At 39.1% G+C, this 22,674-nt stretch overlaps 1 protein-coding gene across 1 annotated transcript in view; it reads right to left on the minus strand.

The window, feature by feature from the left end:
- ITGA8 (integrin subunit alpha 8) overlaps positions 1-22,674 on the minus strand; it is a 185,968-nt gene that overhangs the window by 97,450 nt on the left and 65,844 nt on the right. Inside the window, exons 12-13 of the mRNA XM_078450391.2 lie at positions 17,131-17,336; positions 13,922-14,113 (exon numbers count right to left, since the gene is read on the minus strand). Of these exons, the coding sequence (XP_078306517.2) occupies positions 13,922-14,113; positions 17,131-17,336 (398 nt within the window). The remainder of the gene's footprint in view (positions 1-13,921; positions 14,114-17,130; positions 17,337-22,674) is intronic.

Below are 22,674 nucleotides of genomic sequence, written 5' to 3' on the forward strand. Positions count from 1 at the left end.
ATAGAGGAAGCCTCCACAGTGGCTGTACCAGTTTGCATTTCCACTAATAATGCATGAGGATTCCTCTTTCTCCACATCCCCACCAACACTTGTTGTTTCTTGTGTTTTGATTTTAGCCATTCTGACGGGTGTGAGGTAATATCTTAATATGGTTTTGATTTGCATTTCCCTGATGATCAGTGATGCTGAGCATATTGTCATGTGTCTGTTGCCCATATCTATGTCTTCTTTGGAGAGATCTTTGTTCATGTCTTCTGCCCATTTTTCATTGGATTATTTGTGTTTTTTGGATGTTGAGTTATGTAAGTTCTTTATATATATTTAGACACTAACCCTTTATTGGATATATCATTTGCAAATGTCTTCTCCCATTCAGTATGTTGTCTCTTAGTTCTGTTGATTGTTTCCTTTGCTGTGCAGAAAACTTTTCTTTTGATGGAGTCCCAATAGTTTACTTTTGCTTTTGTTTCCCTTGCCTTGAGAGACATATCTAGAAAAATGTTGCTATGACCAATGTCAGAGAAATGACTGCCTGTGCTCTCCTAGGATTTTTGTGGCTTGAGTTCTCACATTTAGGTCCTTAATCCCTTTTTTGAAGTTGTTTTTAAGTTTATTTATTCATTTGAGGGGGTCCGAGAGAGGGAGAGACAGAATACCAAGCAGGCTCTGCACTGCCAGCGTAAAGCCTGACTCAGGGCTCGAATTCACAAACCATGAGATCATGACCTGAGCCAAGATCGAGTCAGACGCTTCACTGACTGAGCCACCCACGCACCCCTGGTCCTTAAATCTTTTTCAAGTTTATTTTTGTGTATGGTGTTAAGAAAGTGATCCAATTTCATTCTTTTGCATGTAGCTGTCCAGTTTTCTCAACACCATTTGTTGAAGAAACTGTCTTTTCCCCTTTGGATATTCTTGCCTCCTTTGTCGAAGATTAACTGACCATATAAATAACAGGTTTATTTCTGGGCTCTCTACTCTGTTCCATTGATCTTTGTGTCTATGTTTGTGCCAGTCCCATACTGTTTTGATTGCTACAGCTTTGTATAACTTGATATCTGGGATTGTGACACTTCCTGTCTTGCTCTTCTTTTCCAAGATTGTTTTCACTATTTGGGGTCTTTTGTGGTTCCACACAAATTTTAAGATTATTTGTTTTAGTTCTGTGAAAAATGCTGTTGGTACTTTGATAGGGATTGCATCAAATCTGCAGATTGCTTTGGGTAGTATGGACATTTTAACAATATTTGTTTTCCCAAACCATGAGCATGGAATATCTTTCCATTTATTTGTGTTGTCTTCAATTTCTTTTTCTTTTTTTAAACAATTATTATTATTATTTCTTAATTTAAATTTAAGTTAGTTAACATATGCAGTATTGGTTTCAGGAGTAGAATTTAGTGGTTCATCACTTACATGTAACACCAGTGCTCACCAAAACAAGTGACCTCCTTAATGCCCATCACCCATTTAGCCCATCCCCCCACTCAACACCCCTCCAGCAACCTTCAGTTTGTTAAAAGTCTCTTATGTTTTGTCTTCCTCTCTGTTTTTATCTTATTTTATTTTTCCTTCCCTTCCCCTATGTCCATCTGTTTTATTTCTTAAATTCCACATATGCATGAAATCATATATTTGTCTTTCTCTAATATAATGCACTTAGCATAATACATTCTAGTTCCATCCGTGTTGTTGCAAATGTCAAGAATTCATTCTTTTTGATCACTGAGTAATATTCCATTGTATATATACACCATATCTTCTTTATCCATTCATCAGTTGATGGACGTTTGGGCTCTTTCCATCTTTTGGGTGTTGTTGATAGTGCTGCTATAAACATTGGGGTGCATGTGCCCCTTTGAATCAGCCTTTTTGTATCCTTTGGATAAATACCTAGTAGTACAATTGCTGGGTGATAGAGTAGTTCCATTTTTAATTTTTTGAGGAACCTCCATACTGTTTTCCAGAGTGGCTACACCAGTTTGCATTCCCACCAACAGTGCAAAAGTGTTTCCCTTTCTCCACATTCTTGCCAACGTATTTTGTTTCCTCAATTGTTAATTATAGCCATTCTGACAGGTGTGAGGTGGTATCTCAGTGTGGTTTTGATTTGTATTTCCCTGGTAATGAGTGATGATTGGATGTCTTTTTTGGAAAAGTGCCTATTCATGTCTTCTGCCCATTTCTTTACTGGATTGTTTTTTGGGTGTTGAGTTTGGTAAGTTCTTTATAGATTTTGGACACTAACCCTTTATCTGATACGTCATTTGCAAATATCTTCTCCCATTCCGTCAGTTGACTTTTAGTTTTGTTGATTGTTTCCTTTGCTGTGCAGAAACTTTTTATCTCGATGAAGTCCCAATAGTTCATTTTTGCTTTTGTTTCCCTTGCTTCCAGACACATGTCTAGTACAAAGTTGCTGCAACCAAGGTCAAAGAGGTTGCTGCCTATTTTCTCCTCTAGGATTTTGATGGTTTCCTGTCTTACATTTAGGTCTTTCATCCATTTTGAATTTATTCTTGTGTATGGTGTAAGAAAGTAGTCCAGTCTCATCTTGATGCATGTTGTTTTCCAGTTTTCCCAGCACCATTTGCTGAAGAGATTGTTTTTTTCCATTGGATATTCTTTTCTGCTTTGTTGAATATTAGTTGGCCATACATTTGTGGTCCATTTCTGGGTTCTCTATTCTGTTCCATTGATTTATGTGTCTGTTTTTGTGCTAGTACCATGCTGTCTTGATGATTACACCTTTGGTTCTATCCATCAAGGATATCTAACAAGTGTAAATATTTATGCCCCCAACCTGAAACACCCAAATATATAAATCAATTAATCACAAATATGAAGACACTCATTGGTAATAATGTAATAATAGTAGGGGACTTTAATACCCTACTGACAGCAATGGACAGATTGTCTAAGCAGAGAATCAATATGGAAACAATGCCTTTGAATGACACATTGGACTGGATGGACTTAACAGATATATTCAGAACCTTCACCCTAAAACAGCAGAATACATATTCTTCTCTAGTGCACATGGAACATTCTCCAGTATAGATCACATACTGTGTCACAAATCAGCCCTCAACCGGTACAGAAAGATCAAGATCATACTATGCATATTTTCAGATCACAACTCTATGAAACTCAAAATCAGCCACAAGAAAAAATTTGGAAAGCCCTCAAATTCATGGAGGTTAAAGAGCATCCTATAAAAGAATGAATGGGTTAAACAGGAAATTAATGAAGAAATAAAAAAAAAAATACATGGAAGCCAATGAAAATGAAAACATGACAGTCCAAACCCTTTGGGATGCAACAAAGGCAGTCCTAAGAGGAGAGTATATTGCAATTCAGGCCTATCTCAAGAAGCAAGAAAGGTACCAAATACACAATCTAACCTTACGCCTATAGGAACTATAAAAGGAACAGCAAATAAAGCTTAAGGCCAACAGAATAAGGGAAATAGTAAAGATAAGAGCAGAAATAAACAATATAGAAAAAACAGACAAAACACAGTAGAACAGATTAATGAAACTAAGAGCTTATTCTTTGAAAAAAAATAACAAAATTGATAAACCCTTAACCAGACTTATCAAAAAGAATGGGAAAGGACCCAAATAGATAAAATCATGAATGGAAGAGGAGAGATCACAACCAACACCACAGAAATACAAACAATTATAAGAGAATACTATGAAAAAATTATATTCCAACAAATTGGGCAACCTGGAAGAAATGGACAAATTCCTAGAAATATACAAACTACCAAAACTGAAATAGGAAGAAATAGAAAATTTGAATAGACCCATAACCAGCAAAGAAACTGAATCAGTAATGAAAAATCTCCCAACAAACAAGAGTTCTGGGCCAGATGGCTTCCCAGGGCAATTCTACCAGACATTTAAAGGAGAGTTAATACCTATTCTCAAACTGTTCCAAAAAACAGAAACAGAAGGCAAGCTTCAAAACTGATTCTATGAAGTCAGCATTACCTTGATTCCAAAACCAAAGACCTCACTGAAAAGAATTACAGGCCGATATCCCTGATGAAACTAGATGAAAAAATACTCAACAAGACACTAACAAATTGAATTCAACAGTACATTGGAAGAATTATTCACCATGATCAAGTGGGGTTTATACCCGGGCTGTGGGACTGGTTTAATATTTGCAGATCAGTCAATGTGATGTGCCATATTAATAAAAGAAAGGCTAAAAACCATATGATTCTCTCAATAGATGCAGAAAAAGCATTTGTTTGTGTTGTCTTCAATTTCTTTCATCAATGTTTTAGTTTTCAGAGTACAGGCCTTTCACCTCCTTGGTCAACTTTATTCCTAGATATTTTATTATTTGTGCAATTGTAAAAATAATTTTTCTTAATTTCTCCTTCTGCTGCCTCATTATTAGCATTTAGAAATGCAACATATTTCTGCACATTGATTTTGTATCCTGAGACACTACTGAATTCATTCATCAGTTCTAATAGTTTTTTGGTGGAGTCTAAATTTAGGGTTTTCTATATAGAATTTCATGTCATCTGCAAATAGTAACAGTTTCACTTCTCTCTTACCAATTTGGATGCCTTTTATTTCTTTTTCTTGTCTGGTTTCTGTGGCTAGGATTTCCAGTACTATGTTGAATAAAAGGGCTGAGATTGGCCGTCCTTGTCTTATTCCTGAGCTTAGGGGGAAAGCTGTGTTTTTCACCATTGAGTATGATGTTAGCTGTAGGTTTTCCACATACGGTCTTTATTATATTGAGGTATGTTCTGTCTAAAATTACTTGGTTTGGGGTTTTCTTCATGAATTGATGTTGTACTTCGTCAAATGTACCTTTTCTGCATTTATTGGAATGATCATGTGGTTTTTATCCCTTTTCTTATTGATGTGATGTATCGCTTTGATTGATTTGGGATTACTGAACCACCCTTGCATAAATAAACCCCACTTGATTTTGGTGTATGATTTTTTAAATGTATTGTTGGGTTCAGTTGTTGAGGAGTTTTGCATCTATGTTCATCAGAGATATTGGCCTACAGTTCTCGCTTTCTCTCCCTCTTTTTTGTAGTGTCTGTATCTGGAAGGCAGTAAGTCTAGATCTTGGATTATAAAATCTGATTATAGAATCAGAAAGCTTGGAGAAGTTTTCTATTCATCCATATCACGTTCAGGGGAGGAAAGTCAGGCCCAGAGAAGCTGAGTTACTAAAATAACATTATCTTGGGAGAACTGGTTCTGGAACTCACATGTTTATCTCTCCATTCACTTTTACTTCCACTTTACTGAATTCAAGTCCAGGAACTCTGTCAGTTGACTTATTTAATCTAATTCATAAGATTTTTTTTACAAGAAATGTTAATATTCTAATTTACAATGTATTTATAATGAAATTATGAAAATCTTGTTCAGTAAGGAACATAATGTTTTGCTTTTCAGGAAAACCTGAGTAGTGGGGTTTGAGAAGTAGAAATAAACTTTGACTATAGATTTGAACTTACTTCAACTAAACTTCAAATCAATTCCAAGGAGTTCAAGGTATGACTATGCATTATTCCCTTTGGTTAAAACCCTTTTATTTCTTATGTGTAGGTTCTCTCTTGCTTGGTTGTTTGCTTGCACACACACACACACACACACACACTCATGCACACAGCACTCATTAAAACAAATAATGGGTCATTTTTTTTTCCCATTTGGTATAATTGTCTGAGATGGCTTCATGGTATAATCATCATGCATTATGGGCTTCAACAAGACAATGATAGTCTTGGCATTCAGCCCACATTTTCCCCTAGTTTTCATTGCCTGTAAGATTTCTGCACCTCAACAGAATCTGTACTTCCCCTCCTCCGCTCTCCAAAGTCTGGGCTATGCATTTAGCAGATGGTCTTGTTATACAATCATGTTTAACAGGATTAGGCTAGATCATTGAATTTTAGGGATTTCTGACTATCACAGCTGTTTCTTCTCTGAAATGTTTTCACTCAATTAATGTATACAAGATACTCCTCTGCCCAACCCTCATTTTCTAATCAGCACCAGAACAGAAACCTGAATACATCCATATTTGGAATAGGAAAAAGAATTTTGGTGCCAGGAATCAATATACTAATGACTCCTATTTATATATGTGTACTGATGATAGTATTTACTGTAAGAAACCTAAAAAAGTACTGAATGGTTAATCTAGATATTAGGAAAATTATTCCAAATACTATTTCTATAGTAGAATCTCTTTATTTCTGTAACTAAATCTCCCCATGCCTGTCCATTATGCCATTCTTTTCTTGGGTACACTGGATAAAAATTCCAGAGTCATCTTTAACATCTCTTCCTTACTAACCCCACATCCTCTACCTTCTATCACGGCCAGTCATTATCAAGCTTTGACTATTTTTCATTTACATGATTTCTTTAATTCCTTCCTTTCAGTTTCCATTGTCGTCACCTAGTTCAGGCCCAATTTATATGAAATTAAATGCCTTTAACTGGTTAAGAGGTTAAGAAGGAAGAACATTTTCCATTCTTGGCATCCAGTAAATGACAGTAGTGAGAAATGGGAGAAGTCCCTTGTGCACCATCTTCCATGTACGGGTGGGAGGTAGGATGGGGTGAGTGGTGGGGCTACATCATAGCAGGGCAGTAACCGCATGACATTAGCAGAAGATTCTAGTGAGGGCCTAGCAACAGGACTTTTACAAGAGATTGCCAACCCAACAGAGTCTCAATGTCAGTGTTCCTCCTTTCATATTCCTATTTGTCTGGGTGGGGGAAGAAAATATATGGGGACTATGGGAATTAAATAAGCAAAAGAAAATAATAGCAATAGTGTGTATAAGAAAATAATGCCTCCAAAATATAGTCTTGTTTCAAAACTTAATTGGGGGGCAATCAGTCAGTTAAGTGTCTAACCCCTGGTTTCAGCTCAGGTCATGATCTCATGGTGTGTGGGATAGAGCCCAGGGGTGGGCTCTGTGCTGACCCTAAGGAGCCTGCTTGGGATTCTCTCTCTCTCTCTCTCTCTCTCTCCTCTCTCTCTCTCTGCCCCTCCTCTACTCTCTCTCACAATCTCTCTCTCTCTCAAAATAAATAAACATTAAAAAAAAAAAAGAGTGGAGGACATCAGTGAGACCCTGAACAAAGAGAGAAAAAAAGAACAAAGCAGAGATTAAGAACACAATAAATGAAGTTAAAAATACACTCGATGGAGGGGTACCTGGGTGGCTCTGGTTAAGCGACCGACTCTTGATTTTGGCTCAGGTCATGATCCCAGGATTGTGAGATCAACTCCACATTAGGCTCCACACTGGGCATGGAACCTAAGATTCTCTCTCTCTCTCTCTCTCTCTCTGCCCCCTCTGCTCATTCTCTCTCTCTCTCTCTCAAAAAAAAAAAAAAAAAAAAAAGAAAACTTGATTGGAGAGCTGCCATTTATTAAACTATGTTCTATTTAATCTCATTTTAACTTAAACACATCATCTCATTTCACAGTATATAAATAATGCCATTTTATCTTTAAACCAACTTATTATATCCAATTTCACAGATAAGAAAATCGAAGTTCAGAGAGGTTAGGAAATTGTCCAATGCTTTTATACAGCTAGGAAACAGTGGGGTCAAGTTTGAAACCCATTTCGCCCATCTCCAAAATCCTAGAATGCGGCTTTTCAGCTTTTTATGTGGCCCAATATGTCTGTGAAGTAAATTAGCTTTGTTTGTATTCGTGTCAATCAGATGGATTTCCTTTTTTGTTCTAAGCCATTTCATAACATTTTGTAAACACCTTTTCCAGACTTAGAAAGTGCAAACACACACAACCAAGTGAAGGAAATATTATTAGCCTTATAATTTCAGGTAAGGAAATAGAAACTCAGAGAACTCAAGTAATTTGTTCATTGCCACACAGGCCATCAATGATGGATGGGAATCTTAACCTGGCCAGTCTGATTTCCCTTCTCCTGTTCCCAGACATGTTGCTAACTTTAATAGGTTATTTTTATACGGGTTTGATGTTTCCCAAAAAGAAAAATATGGAGTATCATCTAACCTTACCCTATAAACTCTCTTGGGGTACACATACACACACACACAAAATACGCATGCATATATACACATATGCACATATAAGTGTGAGTGTATGTACATGTGTGCATAAGAAATATTCAAAAATAATATTCCAGAGGATATGAACTGTATTTCTCTGCTATGCAGTGGATGGCACAGTAGTAAATCAAGCCACCTTTTGCACGTCTGTGCTTTTGATTATTTCGGGTACTATGTGACCTGATTTTTCGTCAGTCCGGAAGGTGAAACAGCTGTAATTCGCAAAGAAAAGCACATCAAACATCACCATCAACCACTCTTTCTTCCTGCAAAAGGCAGCTGGCTCGTATCACAAACATGTAAAGCATATCTATCTTTAGAGAGAGAGAGCACGCTATCTAAGGAACGGGCAACATGTGTGCCTGCCATTATCACAGGTAGGTTTCATAGCAGTGTGCCTGGAAGTGGGTAGATGGCAGGCAGTGAAGACGAGGGGAAGCCAACACGGCTCTGCTCGCAGACACGGCTGCTAACACTTGGTGCCTAAAATGAGGTAAAAAGCGTTCACCTCAGGAATAGGATAAATTACCCCTTCAGAAGCCATCAGTTTGGGTAAGCCCAGGTTTTCAAGTGTGTTCCATTTAACAGCAACTCCAAGGGGTTTGGCTGATTTCAATGCAGAATGTCAAATCTACCGTTTGCTTGGACACTTGTGTTTACCTGAACTCTGCAGGTGACCAAGTAGACAGAGGGAAGAGTTTTGGGATTTTTGTTTCTGATCTATTTAGAATGGAGGGCCACTGAGATCCCACCATGCCTGTGTGTGCATTTAAAAAGGTGGCCCTGCCCCATCCTGCAGGGAGGGAACTCCCTGGTATATGAATCTGCCCTCACCTGCCCCTTGGCTGGACACAACCTGGACATAATTTGTAGCCCTGATCATGGAGTTAGCCTGGCTCCTGGAAGTTTGTCAGCGGGAGTGGAGGTGCCCATCTGAGGAACCGCAGAGCTCATAGTTCTTCCTCAGCTGATTCATTTAATGAAGACCAAATCATTACAGAAGTTCCAAAGGCCAACAATACTTCTATCATAATAGACTTAAAATTCATAAGCATAATGTTCAGCAGCCATGCTTGCATTTTTTCAGATGTTATTATGTTCCAAAACCGGTTTAGCGTTTAAAGCCTTCAGTGTTTCGATGCTCACACTTTATTGTAATTATTTAACTGTCTTTCTCACCTAGAATGTCAGCTCTGGGAAGGTAGTGACAGTGGACACCTTGCCACTGTCCCCCCAGCACGATGTCTAATACATAGCAACCACTAATACATATGTTTTGACTGAATGAAGGAATTTCTTTACGTATTTTTCTTTTGGACCTTGAAACAAAAGGAACAAACATACAAAGAGCGATGAGCAATTAATAACCACTTTTATTACTTAATTTTTATAACAAAAGATTTTTGTTTTCAATTATCTTCTTCCCTTCGTATTTTCTAGGGCCATTTTGTTTTGTTTTGTTTCACAGGAGCATCAAGGTGTGTATTCCCTGGCATACTTGCCCAGTCCCCAAGTCAACGCCTACTTTCTTTGGAAGATGTCACCCTTTGCCTTAGAGTCTATAAGATTCCCTTCCCTACAATGTGGGACTGAGATGAATTGTAGACAGTCTCTTTGAGTGAGTAAAATTGCAACATGCAAAGCCTGGAGCTGACACTTCACTATGTGCTCAGAGAACTGTGGTCCAGACAGGGAGAGGGAGAGAAGGGGAGTGAGAGAGAGAGGGGAAGAGAGAGAAGCAGATGTGCAAAGAAAAGCAGAGGCAAGAGTAAGAGAGAGGCATAAAGGAAGTCTTGGCCATCCAGGATCTCAGTCAGTCCCATCCAGAGGCCAAGGAGAGTTGCTGTCTTTAGGTTTCCTTGAGATATTCCTATAGCCTTAATATAAATGGCTCCCTCTACGGCTTAAGCCAGGTTAAGGTGGGCCAATCCCTAACAAATGGATACTATATTTTAAATGGAAGCCAATGAGGCATCATTTTAAATGCACAGATAACTCCCAGGAGATGCAGAGCAGTGCATACAAAAAAACCCAAAAAACCAAAAAAACAAAAACTGAGTATTTTCAATGGACCTTCCTTAATTTTTCCAGATGAGGCCAGAGCATGTATCAGGGTCATGCATCCCAGTGGCCGTAACCACACAGAGGCGACCTGGAGAAAAGACCCTTGGGTTAGTTTGACAACTTGAAAAGAATAAATGGACTGGCAGAGTTTAGTGAATGGGTCCTTGCCAAAAGAGAACACTGCATATCCAACTACCGTAGGCATGGGAACTGAGCACAAAGCCTTGAGAGCGTTGTTTCTCACAGTAAGGTCCTGGGTAAGAACCTCATCTCAGACTCCATAGGTCAAAATAGCTTGCTACTCAGGATGTAGTATGAAGCCGTGAGGCAGTGATATAACTTGGGAAGCCAGTAGAAAGGAGGAGTCTTTCCTACTCCTTTGACCTGAATCAGAATCTGTATTCTAACAAGATGCCCCATTGATTCGATACTCATTAAAGGGGGAACTTTGTTCTACGTCATTAGTTCTCAGGTGGGTTGAACATGGGAATCACCCAAGTGACTTACCCATGTTATTCTGGTCTGACCTCTACCCCCCTCCCAGAGGTTCTGACTTTGGAGAGTTTGACTCTAGGCTTGGAGAGTGACCTGAGCAGACAGAGTTTTTAAAGTTCCCCCAAGTGATGGGGCGCCTGGGTGGCTCAGTCGGTTAAGCGTCCAACTTCGGCTCAGGTCATGATCTCACGCTCCGTGAGTTCAAGCCCCACGTCAGGCTCTGTGCTGATAGCTCAGAGTCTGGAGCCTGCTTCGGATTCTGTGTCTCCCTCTCTCTCTGCCGCTCCCCTGCTCATGTTCTGTCTCTCTGTGTCTCAAAAATAAATAAAAACATTAAAAAAAAAAATAAAAGTTCCCCCAAGTGATTCTGATGTGCGGCTAAGATTAAGAATCACTGCTTATTGAAGACCACCAGATATATCTTAGAAGAAAGTCAACTTGTTAAATGGATTTTGAGACTCCTGGAAGGCACCATAATCTGAAAGAAGATTAATTTTGATTTGAGAGAGCAGGACCCCAAAGAGAAAGAAAACTATACTTCTTTGTAAGTTCCAGATAGAACTGGTTTAGAAAAAAATCACAAGATAGACCATGGGGGACCAGGACATACAGTTTATAAAATGAGCTATAGGATTTGGAACGCATGCCACCCAATAGCCTCAGGGTGGGGGAACACTGCTATTTCCCAGGCAAAACCTAAGAAGACTGAAACTCCATTAGGCTGGAGTAATAAGGTGTCTTGGTGATAACTTAGCAATGGCTAAAGGAATAATCCAGGGGGATAAACAATCTCAGAAACCTGAAAACCTAACCTGTAAATGTCTGGGTCCTAACCATAGCATGGAAGCACGTACTAAGAACGGACCAGAAGAGGCCAGAATAGAATAAGGATTCATGACCCATGGAACTTTTGAGCAGTGGCCACTACAGAGGCCATGGTATTAACCACAGAAACTTGAGCACTGCGTGAAAGGCCAGGAGAGACTGAATTATCCTTCAGGCAGAAGCTAGTAAAAACAGATGATGCATTTGGGCCGGATGTCCCTTTCCTAGTCCCTGGACAACAGGCACGCCCTTTGCCACTCCCTTCCTTGAAAGAGTGGCCTCAGAGACAGGAAAGGAGAAAGTCTTGAATCTAAGTGAACATCTGCTCAACTGATTCCTGAATTATGCCTGTGGATTTCAAATCCATCGTAGTGGTGAAGAGAATGTAGTTATTACCCCCCCTTAGGGTTTTGCCTCTGCACAGGTCTCTGGGGACTTGGCGTCACTCTAAGGATTCTTTGAATGTCATTCTTTTGTAAAGAGATGGGGGTCAAGGAAAATGTTCTAGGATCATGAATCACAAGACATCCACATTTCCATTCGAGAGGCAGAACCGGGACCAGAACCCAAGTCTACTAAGAAGATGTACAGTCGCACACCGAATGCCTCGAGATCATCTCAAGGGATAAGAATCCAATTAGTGGCATGAATGGTCCTGCCTTAGTGAAGGACATTTACTTTACAGATAGATACACAGACTACATTAACCTCATTAATTAGTATTAATTGAATCAGCCTCAGTAGGTACGGTTAACAAATGGCTTCAAATGACCTTTTTCCGATTGTTAAGAAGGGATAAAAGAAGACATAATTAAGAGGTGACTAGTTGCCAACATCTGCCTACTTTAGCTTCTCTCTTCCCTGTCTGCCTCCTCTTTCCCCGCTCCCTCAACCCTCCACCCACCCCCAGAAGAAATATTCCTTGAGATAAAAATTGTCTTATGATCCTCTCCTTCCTGGCTTTTATTTAGGAGACTTGAAAGAAAGTTGATGAACTTCCTAGGCGCTCAATACATCCCTTATTTCCTTTACCTGGCGGAAGGTACAGCCACCTGTCTGTCAAGTTCCCTGGTACTAAGGTAAGAATATGACAAGCATAATGAATAGCAATAGCTTTCCAAAAATAACTCTTCATCTAAGATTACAGCCTATGAGTTGAATTTCATGAACCATCCTGACATATTTTGGGAAGAAATCACATAAGGGACTAATTTTTGGATTATTTAAAATAGAATAGATTATGAATGACACCCTCCTCCCCCCAAAAAACCCCACTAACCTCATTGATTAGACTAGTATAGTATAACCTAAGAAAATAAACTTAACTAGATGCTCTTGAAATTGCTGAGGTAGGATGTATTCGTATACGGTATAAAACTAAATCTGCTTTGAGCCCATTAGAACGTCTTTGGTGGTGCCAGGAAAGATTTCTGGCAAATTTATGAGAAGATGATACAGTATCCTTTTTGCCTGATGCCAGAGGGGAAGAGAAAACGGAAGGATGGAATTAGTTATGTATGTTTAGGCAGTCAGTGTATTGGAATGTTGCCCCAAACCAGAAAAAAAAAAAACCCTCGACATATGGAAAGCACCCAATTAGCGTGAACGTGGTGGAATGAGACAGGTTTTAATAAATAGTTGAAGCTGTTGGTTAACTAGTAGTAATTTCTAAGTATTTGTTGAAACCGTTTTAAAATAACTAACATAAAAATGAAAATTGCATCATAAAACCAAGAAGTCTAATGCTCTCTGCTAAAAACCCTGGGATTCCCAAAACAATCCTTTAAGACAAACTGTGCCTTCCTCCGGCACGCACAAACTGTGAATTATCTCGCTGGGCAGTATAATTTCCACAAGCCCTCAGTCGGAGTGAAGTCACCAAGAACAGTTTACCATCTTTCTTATCAACCAGTTCCTTTTGCTTCACTTTGAAATACGCAATCTATTTTGAAAAACCCCAAAGGACGGCTAGAAAATACTTATGCTCCAAAAGCATGAGCTTGATGACAGAAATGTTGAGGCTCATGAGTTAATTAACAGGAGCTATGAGCTCGAAAGGGAATTACAGGGTTAAAATAAATTGCTCTAGCTGGCCCTGAGGCAAGTCTTCATCAATGGACAACAGCTTACTGAGGGGTTTCAAACAAAGACTTTTGTCGCAAAGTTGACAAAGTTTTACGTCCAGTGCGGGTTTTCAAAAGCCACCTTGCCTTTCTCACATTGTTTCTTGGCGGGAAGGGGAGTGTTTGTTTTGTCCGCCTTCCCTGTTTTGTCACTTGGGAATCATGGACAAAAGCCCGGGGCCATCTGTGGGTAAGCTTGGCCTTCCCCTTCAGGAGAGGGACCACTTTCACACGATGCACTGTCCCGAGAACGGGCTTCCTTCTGGGAAGTGGGCTCTCATGGGAAAAGAAAGAAACCCTTACCTGGGTAATCATTTTTGTCTATGTCTGAATCTCCTCTGAGAGTAAAGCCGAATCCAGAAGGGATGGTCTGGGAGGCCCACAATCCTTGCAGAATCTGGGACGCCTTGGTGTGTAAGCCATCCTTGTTCCCATTGTAAATGAGCACTTTGCCTCTTTGATCCTTGCCTGCAAAGGGTGCCCCGATGGCAATGTCTACAAACGGACACACATAAACATATTTTTTAAGTCAGGAAGAATGTTTGAGACATGGAATGAAGTGCAGTCGAAGAGCCGTAACGTAAAATCCAAAGGGCTTATTAAGCTTTCCATGAAAATTTCATAATACTGCAGCAACCATAAGTTATTCGTTTGCCTTTCATCCATCCTGCAAATATTTATCGAGCGACTGCTATGTGTTGGACGCAGCAGTTGTGACAGCAAATCAGATGCTGCTTTTCGAACATTCATATTCTAGCACAGGTAGTAGACAATTTGAATAAAGAAGCAATCAAGGAAATATGGAAAGTGACAAACTCTATGCAGAAGAACCAAAAATATTAATGTGATGGAGAACGGTTGTTATTTTTACGTATCTTTTTAAAAATATTTATTTTGAGAGAGAGAGAGCATGAGGGAGCGTGAGAGGGGGAGAGAAAGAGGGAGAGAGAGAATCCCAAGCAGACTCCATGCTGTGAGCTCAGAGCCCAACGCAGGGCTTGATCTCACGAACTGTGAGATCATGGCCTGAGCTGAAATCAAGAGTAGGTTGCTTAACCAACTGAGCCACCCAGGCGCTCTGTCAGGTTATTATTTTTAGATTAGGGGATCAGGCAAGGTGTCATTAAGGCTCACATTGAAATGGAAATCTAAGGACAAGATGAAACCAACCATGTGAAATCGGAGGGGAGAGCGCTCCAGGCAGAAAGAACTGGTGTGCAAAGGTCCAAGGTTGGAAAGCCCTTGGCCCATTGGAGGATCAAGGCAGAGGATGGTCTACAAGGGAACTTAGCAACAAGCCACAGGGAGGGCTGGGTCCCATCACTAGGCTGAGTAGAACAGGAGAGACACCTTTGCAGGGTACTTACGAGTTTCTTGTTAAAAGGAAAAAAAACCAATCTCTTTCACAGAGATTATCTAATGTAATGATTACATCGCCCCATGAGGTAGGCAGGACCCATTTTACAGTAGAGGATACAGAGAAACCTGGAAAGGACCCTACCACTCGACTCCCACTTAAATATGGCACTGAACGAAAGTTAACTTCCACACATTGTGTCCATCAGAATTGTTCTAAACAATACACACAAGGGGCGCCTGGGTGGCTCAGTCGGTTAAGCGTCCAACTCTTGATTTCTGCTCAGGTCATGATCTCATGGTTCATGGGATCGAGCCCCGCCTCAGGCTTTGTGCTGACAGCGGGAGCCTGCTTGGGATTCTCTCTCTCTTTCTCACAAAATAAATACATGAATTTAAAAAACATAAAACACTCGAATATTTAGTTTTACATAAAAAAAGAGCACCAATAACACAATAACATAATAGCTCGCCACAGCGGGTGACAATTATGTATCCCCATTTTGTCATTTATTTCTCTTTGCTCCTAAGTTTGACAAGACTAAGTAAATCGTGAGTGGATTTTGACTACATAACAAGGATTATCATTCCAGCTTCACTTAACAGGTAAGGATAAACTATCCCAAATCTCAGATTGTTGTGGAAAATGAAGATCGCATCATGTGGCAGGTGCAAAGGGACCCTTCTTTCACTTCCTCTAGGTCCATCCACATCGGCCCTGTGTTTCATCCCAGTCTGGCATTATTTTGCCCACTTAAAAAAAGTTTATTTTATTTATTTTGAGACACACACACACACACACACACACACACACACACACAGCATGAGCAGGGAAGGAGCAGAGAGAGGGAGAGAGAGAATTCCAAGTCTCGCTGTTGCCACAGAGCCCAAGATGGGGCTCGAACTCATGAACCGTGAGATCATGACCTGTGCAGAGTCAGTCACTTAACCGACCAAGCCACCCAGGTGCCCCTATTTTACCCAGTTTATACATCAGTGACATCAGAGGCAGAACACGCTTTCTGCCATTAAAAATGCTTCTCTTACCTTTTAAAAATATCATGAAGGGTTTGAGAAAAAAAAAAAGATACATAGAGGAAAATATGGTGATAAGGATGACTCAACAGATAATGTAGCAAAATAAATATATTTTGCGTGGTGCCCAGGGATAGGGCAGGTTTTGAAAGCAGCTCATCAGTTAAAGATAAACTTGTCTCTCTTTTTATTATTTTCCTGGAAACATGAACTTGTAATATGCATTTTTGTTTTATGGCACTTTAAAAATTAGTAACCATACAGTTCTGGGATGTCTTTTTTCTCAAAGAAAACTTAACCTTACAATACCCCTTGGCAAAGGTACTAATGAATACTGATCTGATGCAAACACTCCCTAGGCTATTTTGTTCGAGCAAATTCGAGCAAGCTTTGTGTGAGCTTGCATGTTTTTCTGAGGAAAGGGTACTTGCAAGGGATTCATAAATTCCTACTTTAAAGAATCATAATCCTAAACCAAGAATTTAACACTACTGCAAACACTGAAGTTGCTTTAAGCTGAAATTTACCGACCAATTAAAATTCAGCAAAGCCTATATGTAACTCAAATGGGTTAATCACAAGGCATCATTCTTCTTCATATATCAGCATGCATTTCTTTGTCTTGACTGTACATATGGAAGATTCTTTGGTTTTCTTTGAGTCATTAACTCCAAATATTAATTTAAAATATAATAGCTGCCTTTATTTAGAGCTGATATATGACAACTTAACTTTAAATTGTCTTGAGATTTCTTTAATAGTTCATAAAAAATCAATAATAGGCGCACTGAGTGGCTCAGTCTGTTAAGCGGCTGACTTTGGCTCACGTCATGATCTCACGGTTTACGGGCTCGAGACCCGCGTCAGGCTCTGTGCTGATAGCTCGGAGCCTGGAGCCTGCTTCAGATTCTGTGTCTCCCCCCTCTCTCTCCCCCTTGCCCGCTCATGCTCTGTCTCTCTCTCAAAAATAAACAAACATTTAAAAATTTAAAAAATCAATAATAAGAACTTTACCCTGTATTTACACTGCTGTAAATACTTTTAAGACGTCATTGTTTCCTTCATGTAACAGTAACATGAATTACAACACATAAACAATTCCACGTATTGGTATAAATTACCATTGTATCCATCTTGGTTCAGGTCTCCTAAGTGTGCCACAGCACTACCGAATCTCCCGAAAACCTCGGTGCCCGCGAGGATCTGTGGGTCTCTGAAGACAAGAGCACTCACTTGCAAATACAGATAAACTTGCCCTACTTCCCTAGGGCTGGTCTCAAATTCACGTTCCATGAAGAGAGGGGCCCCAATCAATACATCATCCATTCTGCAGGGAACAAAGAGAGAGGTCAGAGCACCGACAGACGTGAGATTCCAGGGGGACATATTTTTTTAATGTTTATTTTTGATAGAACATGGGGTGAAGTGGGGGGAGGAAAAGACAGGGAGACACAGAATCCAAAGCGGGCTCCAGGCTCTGAGCTGTCAGCACAGAGCCCGATGCAGGGCTTGAACCCGCAGTCCATGAGATCATGACCTGAGCTGAAGTCGGGAGGTCTCCCAACCGACTGAGCCACCCAGGTGCCGCCCCCCCCCACCCCCCACCCGGCCAGTGGATACATTTTTAACCAACTAGCTTAGTACATTTCCATTGGTATTTTTCCCTTCCCCAGGTACATTTTACAATCACCGTGTTTCTTTCATTGCTTTGTTATGTCTATGGGATAGAACGTTATAGGAAAAGAAGACTTGTTATACTGAGCTTTTAGACTGTGTTACAAATGACCACTTTAAGAAAACCAGATACTTCACCCTTTTCAAAAGATTTTTAGTGCATTTCCAGAAAATGTAGCTAGACAAGCAAAACATATCAAAAGGACCTAAAAAGGGTTTCTCTCAAAGTGGATTAGTGTTTGTCTACAACAACAGAATGATTCACATAAATTATGAAGTTTTCTTGCAGTAATAAGGTTTAACATAAATGTTGCCTTCTTCTTTCCTCTTGTTACTTCCATTTAAATAAAGCAGAGGGGCGCCTGGGTGGCTCAGTCAGTTAAGCATCCGACTTTGGCTCGGGTCATGATCTCGCGGTCCATGAGTTTGAGCCCCGTGTCAGGCTCTGTGCTGACAGCTGAGACTGGAGCCTGCTTTGGATTTTGTGTTTCCCTCATTCTGTGCCCCTCTTCCACTCATGCTCTGTCTTTATCTGTATCTCAAAAATAAATAAACATTAAAAAAAAATTTTTAAAAAGGCGGGGGGACGCCTGGGTGGCTTGGTTAAGCGTCCGACTTCAGCTCAGGTCATGATCTCACGGTTCATGAGTTCAAGCCCCATGTAGGACTCTGTGCTGACAGCTCAGAGCCTGGAGCCTGTTTCAGAGTCTGTGTCTCCCTCTCTCTGACCCTCCCCCGTTCATGCTCTGTCTCTCTCTGTCTCAAAAATAAAAAAATAAAATGTTAAAAAAAAAAATTAAAAAAAAAACCAAAAAAAAACAATTCCCATTGCTTGCCATCCTGCTGTGCTCCAAGACCAGAGGAGAGCAGGGATTGGGGGTATTGCCTTGATCTTCCCCCGCAGGTCTGTGGTTGCTTCTCTTTCTGTTATCATTATTGGCAGTAGGCAGGGCCATTCGCTAAACACCTAATTGTGTTGCTGCCTTGTGGTTCAAAAATGTCTGAAGTCACTGGTCTCTACTGCAGAGATGGAGTGGGGGACATTTTCTCATTCTGTAAAGAAGGGACAAGCCATAAAATTGGCCCCCAAGGGTGCCAACATGATGCAGGACTGGCACGGTTGGTGCAGTGCCTTTCTCCCTGCCGACACAAGTTCTAGAAATGGGAAATTATTCACCGCATCATTGCGACAGACTAGCACACCCATGGAACCTTTGGATTCTTGGAAGTATTACGACAACCTTGATTTATTTTGTTAGAAATATATTCCCTAGATAGTTAAGTGTGAGTCTTCTAAAATGTTCAAATTGCCATAAAAACAGAGGAAGACATTTGTTTTTCATTTATAATTGTGTTTCTCATAAGGTTGAAAGACAATAACTGTGTTGGATTTAATTGGTACAATGTGCTTTATAGAATACTTTGCACTTAGTGTCAGTATTATTTTATTACAGCAATACTGCTTAAGAGCCACAATTTATATTACCATTTAGGCTGGCGTTTTTAAAGCTTGGTTGGCAACACATTAGTGGATTGCAAAATCAATTTTTAAAAACAAAACAGAAAACAACAGCAAACAGAGTGAACACATTACACACGAGACTAAATATTGTTCCATGTCATTTTTGTTTCAGTTGTGTAGTGTGCTGGGCTGCAATGTCAAATACATTTCTTATTATGGATTGTAAGGCAAAAAAACCCTGAAAACAACCATCGCAGTAAGCTATGTGTGCTATTAGACTATTTCACAATTGGTTTTTGTCAAATCCTGGTTTTGAAAATGCCCCCCAATTCAAGTGTAAAGTTTTAAAATATCTATTAGTAAAGATATTTTTCAGTGACCTTCTAATACCTAGTTATGTAATAGGCTGGGTGCCATTCTAAGATATATATATTCTCTTAGAGATCTATATACGTATATATACATGTACACATATATATACATATACACGTATATATACACGTATATATATCTAAGCTATAGAGATAGAGATATATATCATATATATATGATATGTATATATCACCCAGCCTGTATTTTTTTATCTTAAAACAATTAATGATGAGGAAATAATATCAATGATGAAGTTTTCACTAAAATCCACTCTTTCTGTTTGGGTCATGTTGGTGGTTCGTATGAGACCTAAATTATTATGTAAAGGCACTTTATAGAAGGATATATACACTAAATTTCACTTTATCCGAAATGTCTAATGTTTAAGCACAATTTTCTTTCAAATCTCTGGGTAGCATACACAGGTTTTATTTGTGTCTCTTTATGTTTAAATCCGCTCTGATAATATAACACAATGCAAGGCTCAATTTCTCATCCTTCACATGTTGTTTGGGACAGAGACACTATAACTATTTTCCTGAAAAGCAAAGCAAAAATACATTGAGAGAGAGAGAGAGAGAGAGAACCCACGAATGAGAATATTCAATACGAAGAGTCTATCTAGATTCAAGTTTTCAGAGTCAGATGGTGTTGTGTTGATTTAATATATGAACTTTTTATGTTTCTTTTTTCCCAATAGTAGATATTGCACATTAATTACCAGGATTAATGTTTTGAATGTGGTCATTTAGCAGAATGCAGATTAGCAGGCACTATTCTAGAGCTGATATCAACTGAATTGTTTTATGGTGGGCAAAAACTAACATTGCTTATCATTTACATTACAGAAATCAATTTCAATTTTCTTCTTTCTGCTTTAGTTTTCCAGATTTTCTACTTATGTCAATCATAATGATAAAACCCATGTGACAGAACATACTTGGACTAAATCTACGGCAAAAACATAGTTACCCAAAGCTGATTCCTTTCAAATACATCTTCTCTAAAATGTTCTCAAGTTAACGAACTGCTAAAACCTCTTTAAATTGAACTCCTTTAGGCCCCACAGAGATGAAAACACAACCCAATTGATTAAATTGTAATTCTGTAAGTTTCTGAAATAGTTTAAATATTGTAAGTTTCAAAAGCCGTAAGAAAAAAACTAATTTGCTTGCTTAGGCTCAAGATGAAATATTCTGTCTCCCTTTGTTAAGTTTGTCCAGAAATTCCTAACAGTTTACATTGGCAGAGTTTATAGCTCTGGCTATCTTAAGATAACTAAACTAAAGTTAATTTCACCAGCTTGTTTATATTTTCAAAACAGTCACAGGCTTGATAATATCAACTACCAACCAGCATGCACACCACTGTTTGGTCTAAACTTTTGGAGTGCCCTCACAATACCTGGAGATTTTTTTTTAATTAAAAAAAAAAACAATGGGGAAGATTTCCACCAAATTACTAATTTGGTCATCATTACTTAATGACACTGTCTTTTTTTTACCCCTGCTATCGAGTGTTGGAGGGACCTTGCATTTGTTGCATGGTGGGTACAGAAGATGATATATCCTGTCAGAGAATGTTCACGAGGGAGTCTGATACACAATAGTACTTAATTATCTCTTGGCTGGAGAAGGGAAAGTCTGGTTTAATATCACAGAACATGGGGAAGTCCTAACTTCTGAACCATGAACACTCAACTAGACAAGTGTTCTTCTTAATATCCTATTCTGAGTCACTGCATAACATCTACTCAGATCCAAGGTTTAAAAGAGGCAGGCCTTAAAAAAAAAAAGTCTTCTGGGAAACTAGAAATTTGGGTAAAAAATGGGAATTGCATCTCAGTTTTAGTATTGAACTTTGATGGGTGATTGATGCTCACTGATAATTCCTTGATCACTGACTGATAAATGCTGGGTAAGCTAGAAAGGGTTTTGTGAATTTCAAAAAAAAAAATATATATATATATATACTTATAGACTGTAAAATTATTTATGAATCATTACTAATGACTCAGTAAAATGCAACAGACTAGTATGGCCACTTTGATATAACCATACGGACTGAATTTTCTTATATGCCATGCCACAAAAAACTATAACTGAATTTTTTATCATGAATCAGTTGTTTTTAGAATCACTAAAGGCAATCTTAAGGTTCATAGGGGAAAATAACTTTGAGATTAGGATTTTATACTTTTATAAAGTGGAAGTAAGACCTTATAAAAATAACGGAAATTAATAATATGCACACTTAACAAACAGGAATGTAGATTCTTACAAAAAATAGGGTAAAACATTTAAACACATATGTATGTTACTCTTCGACCACAACCCTTATTTAAGGTTACTGGAATCTGTATGTATTCTATACATATATGTAAATCTGGATCAATATATGAGCAGAGAGTGCATCTATATGTTTTCACATATATATGTATATAGAGATAGTTAAATAGATCTATATATGTGTGTGTCTATACGTATAATCTGAAATAGTCAAATTCATGGAAGCAGAAAGTAGACCAGTGGTTACCAGAGGCGGGGATGGAGGCAAAGGGAGATGTTGGTCAAAGGATACAAAGTTGCAGTCATGTAGGATGTATGCTAGAGATCTAGCATATAGCATGGTGAGTACAGTTAATAACACTGTTACTAGGAGTTTGCTAAGAGAGTGGATCTCTGGTGTTATCACCACGCGCGGGCACACACACACGCGCACACACACACACACACACACACACACACAGAAGTAACTTTGTAATGGATGGATTGCACAGTTGGGTGAATATAGATGGAGCCTATAGATGGATGTCTTAATTAGCTTGATCACAGTAATTAATTTCACTGTGCCTATGTATACCTTAAACATCATGCCGTATACCTGAAACATACAATTTTTATCTTAAAAAATAAAAATAAAAATGGTTATAGAGTGTTTCAAGGACAAATATGCTAATTTCCCAGCTTTAAATTTTTTTTTAATGTTTACTTATTTTTGAGAGAGAGAGAGAGACAGAGTGTGAGGGGGAGGGACTGAGAGAGAGAGAGGGAGACACAGAATCTGAAGCAGGCTCTAGGCTCTGAGCTGTCAACACAGAGCCTGACAGTGGGGTTTTTTACTCACGAACCATGAGATCATGACTTGAGCCAAAGTC

The sequence above is a fragment of the Panthera onca genome, chromosome B4 (genome assembly GCF_046562875.1).
Source record: "Panthera onca isolate mPanOnc1 chromosome B4, mPanOnc1 haplotype 2, whole genome shotgun sequence".
Classification (NCBI taxonomy): domain Eukaryota; kingdom Metazoa; phylum Chordata; class Mammalia; order Carnivora; family Felidae; genus Panthera; species Panthera onca.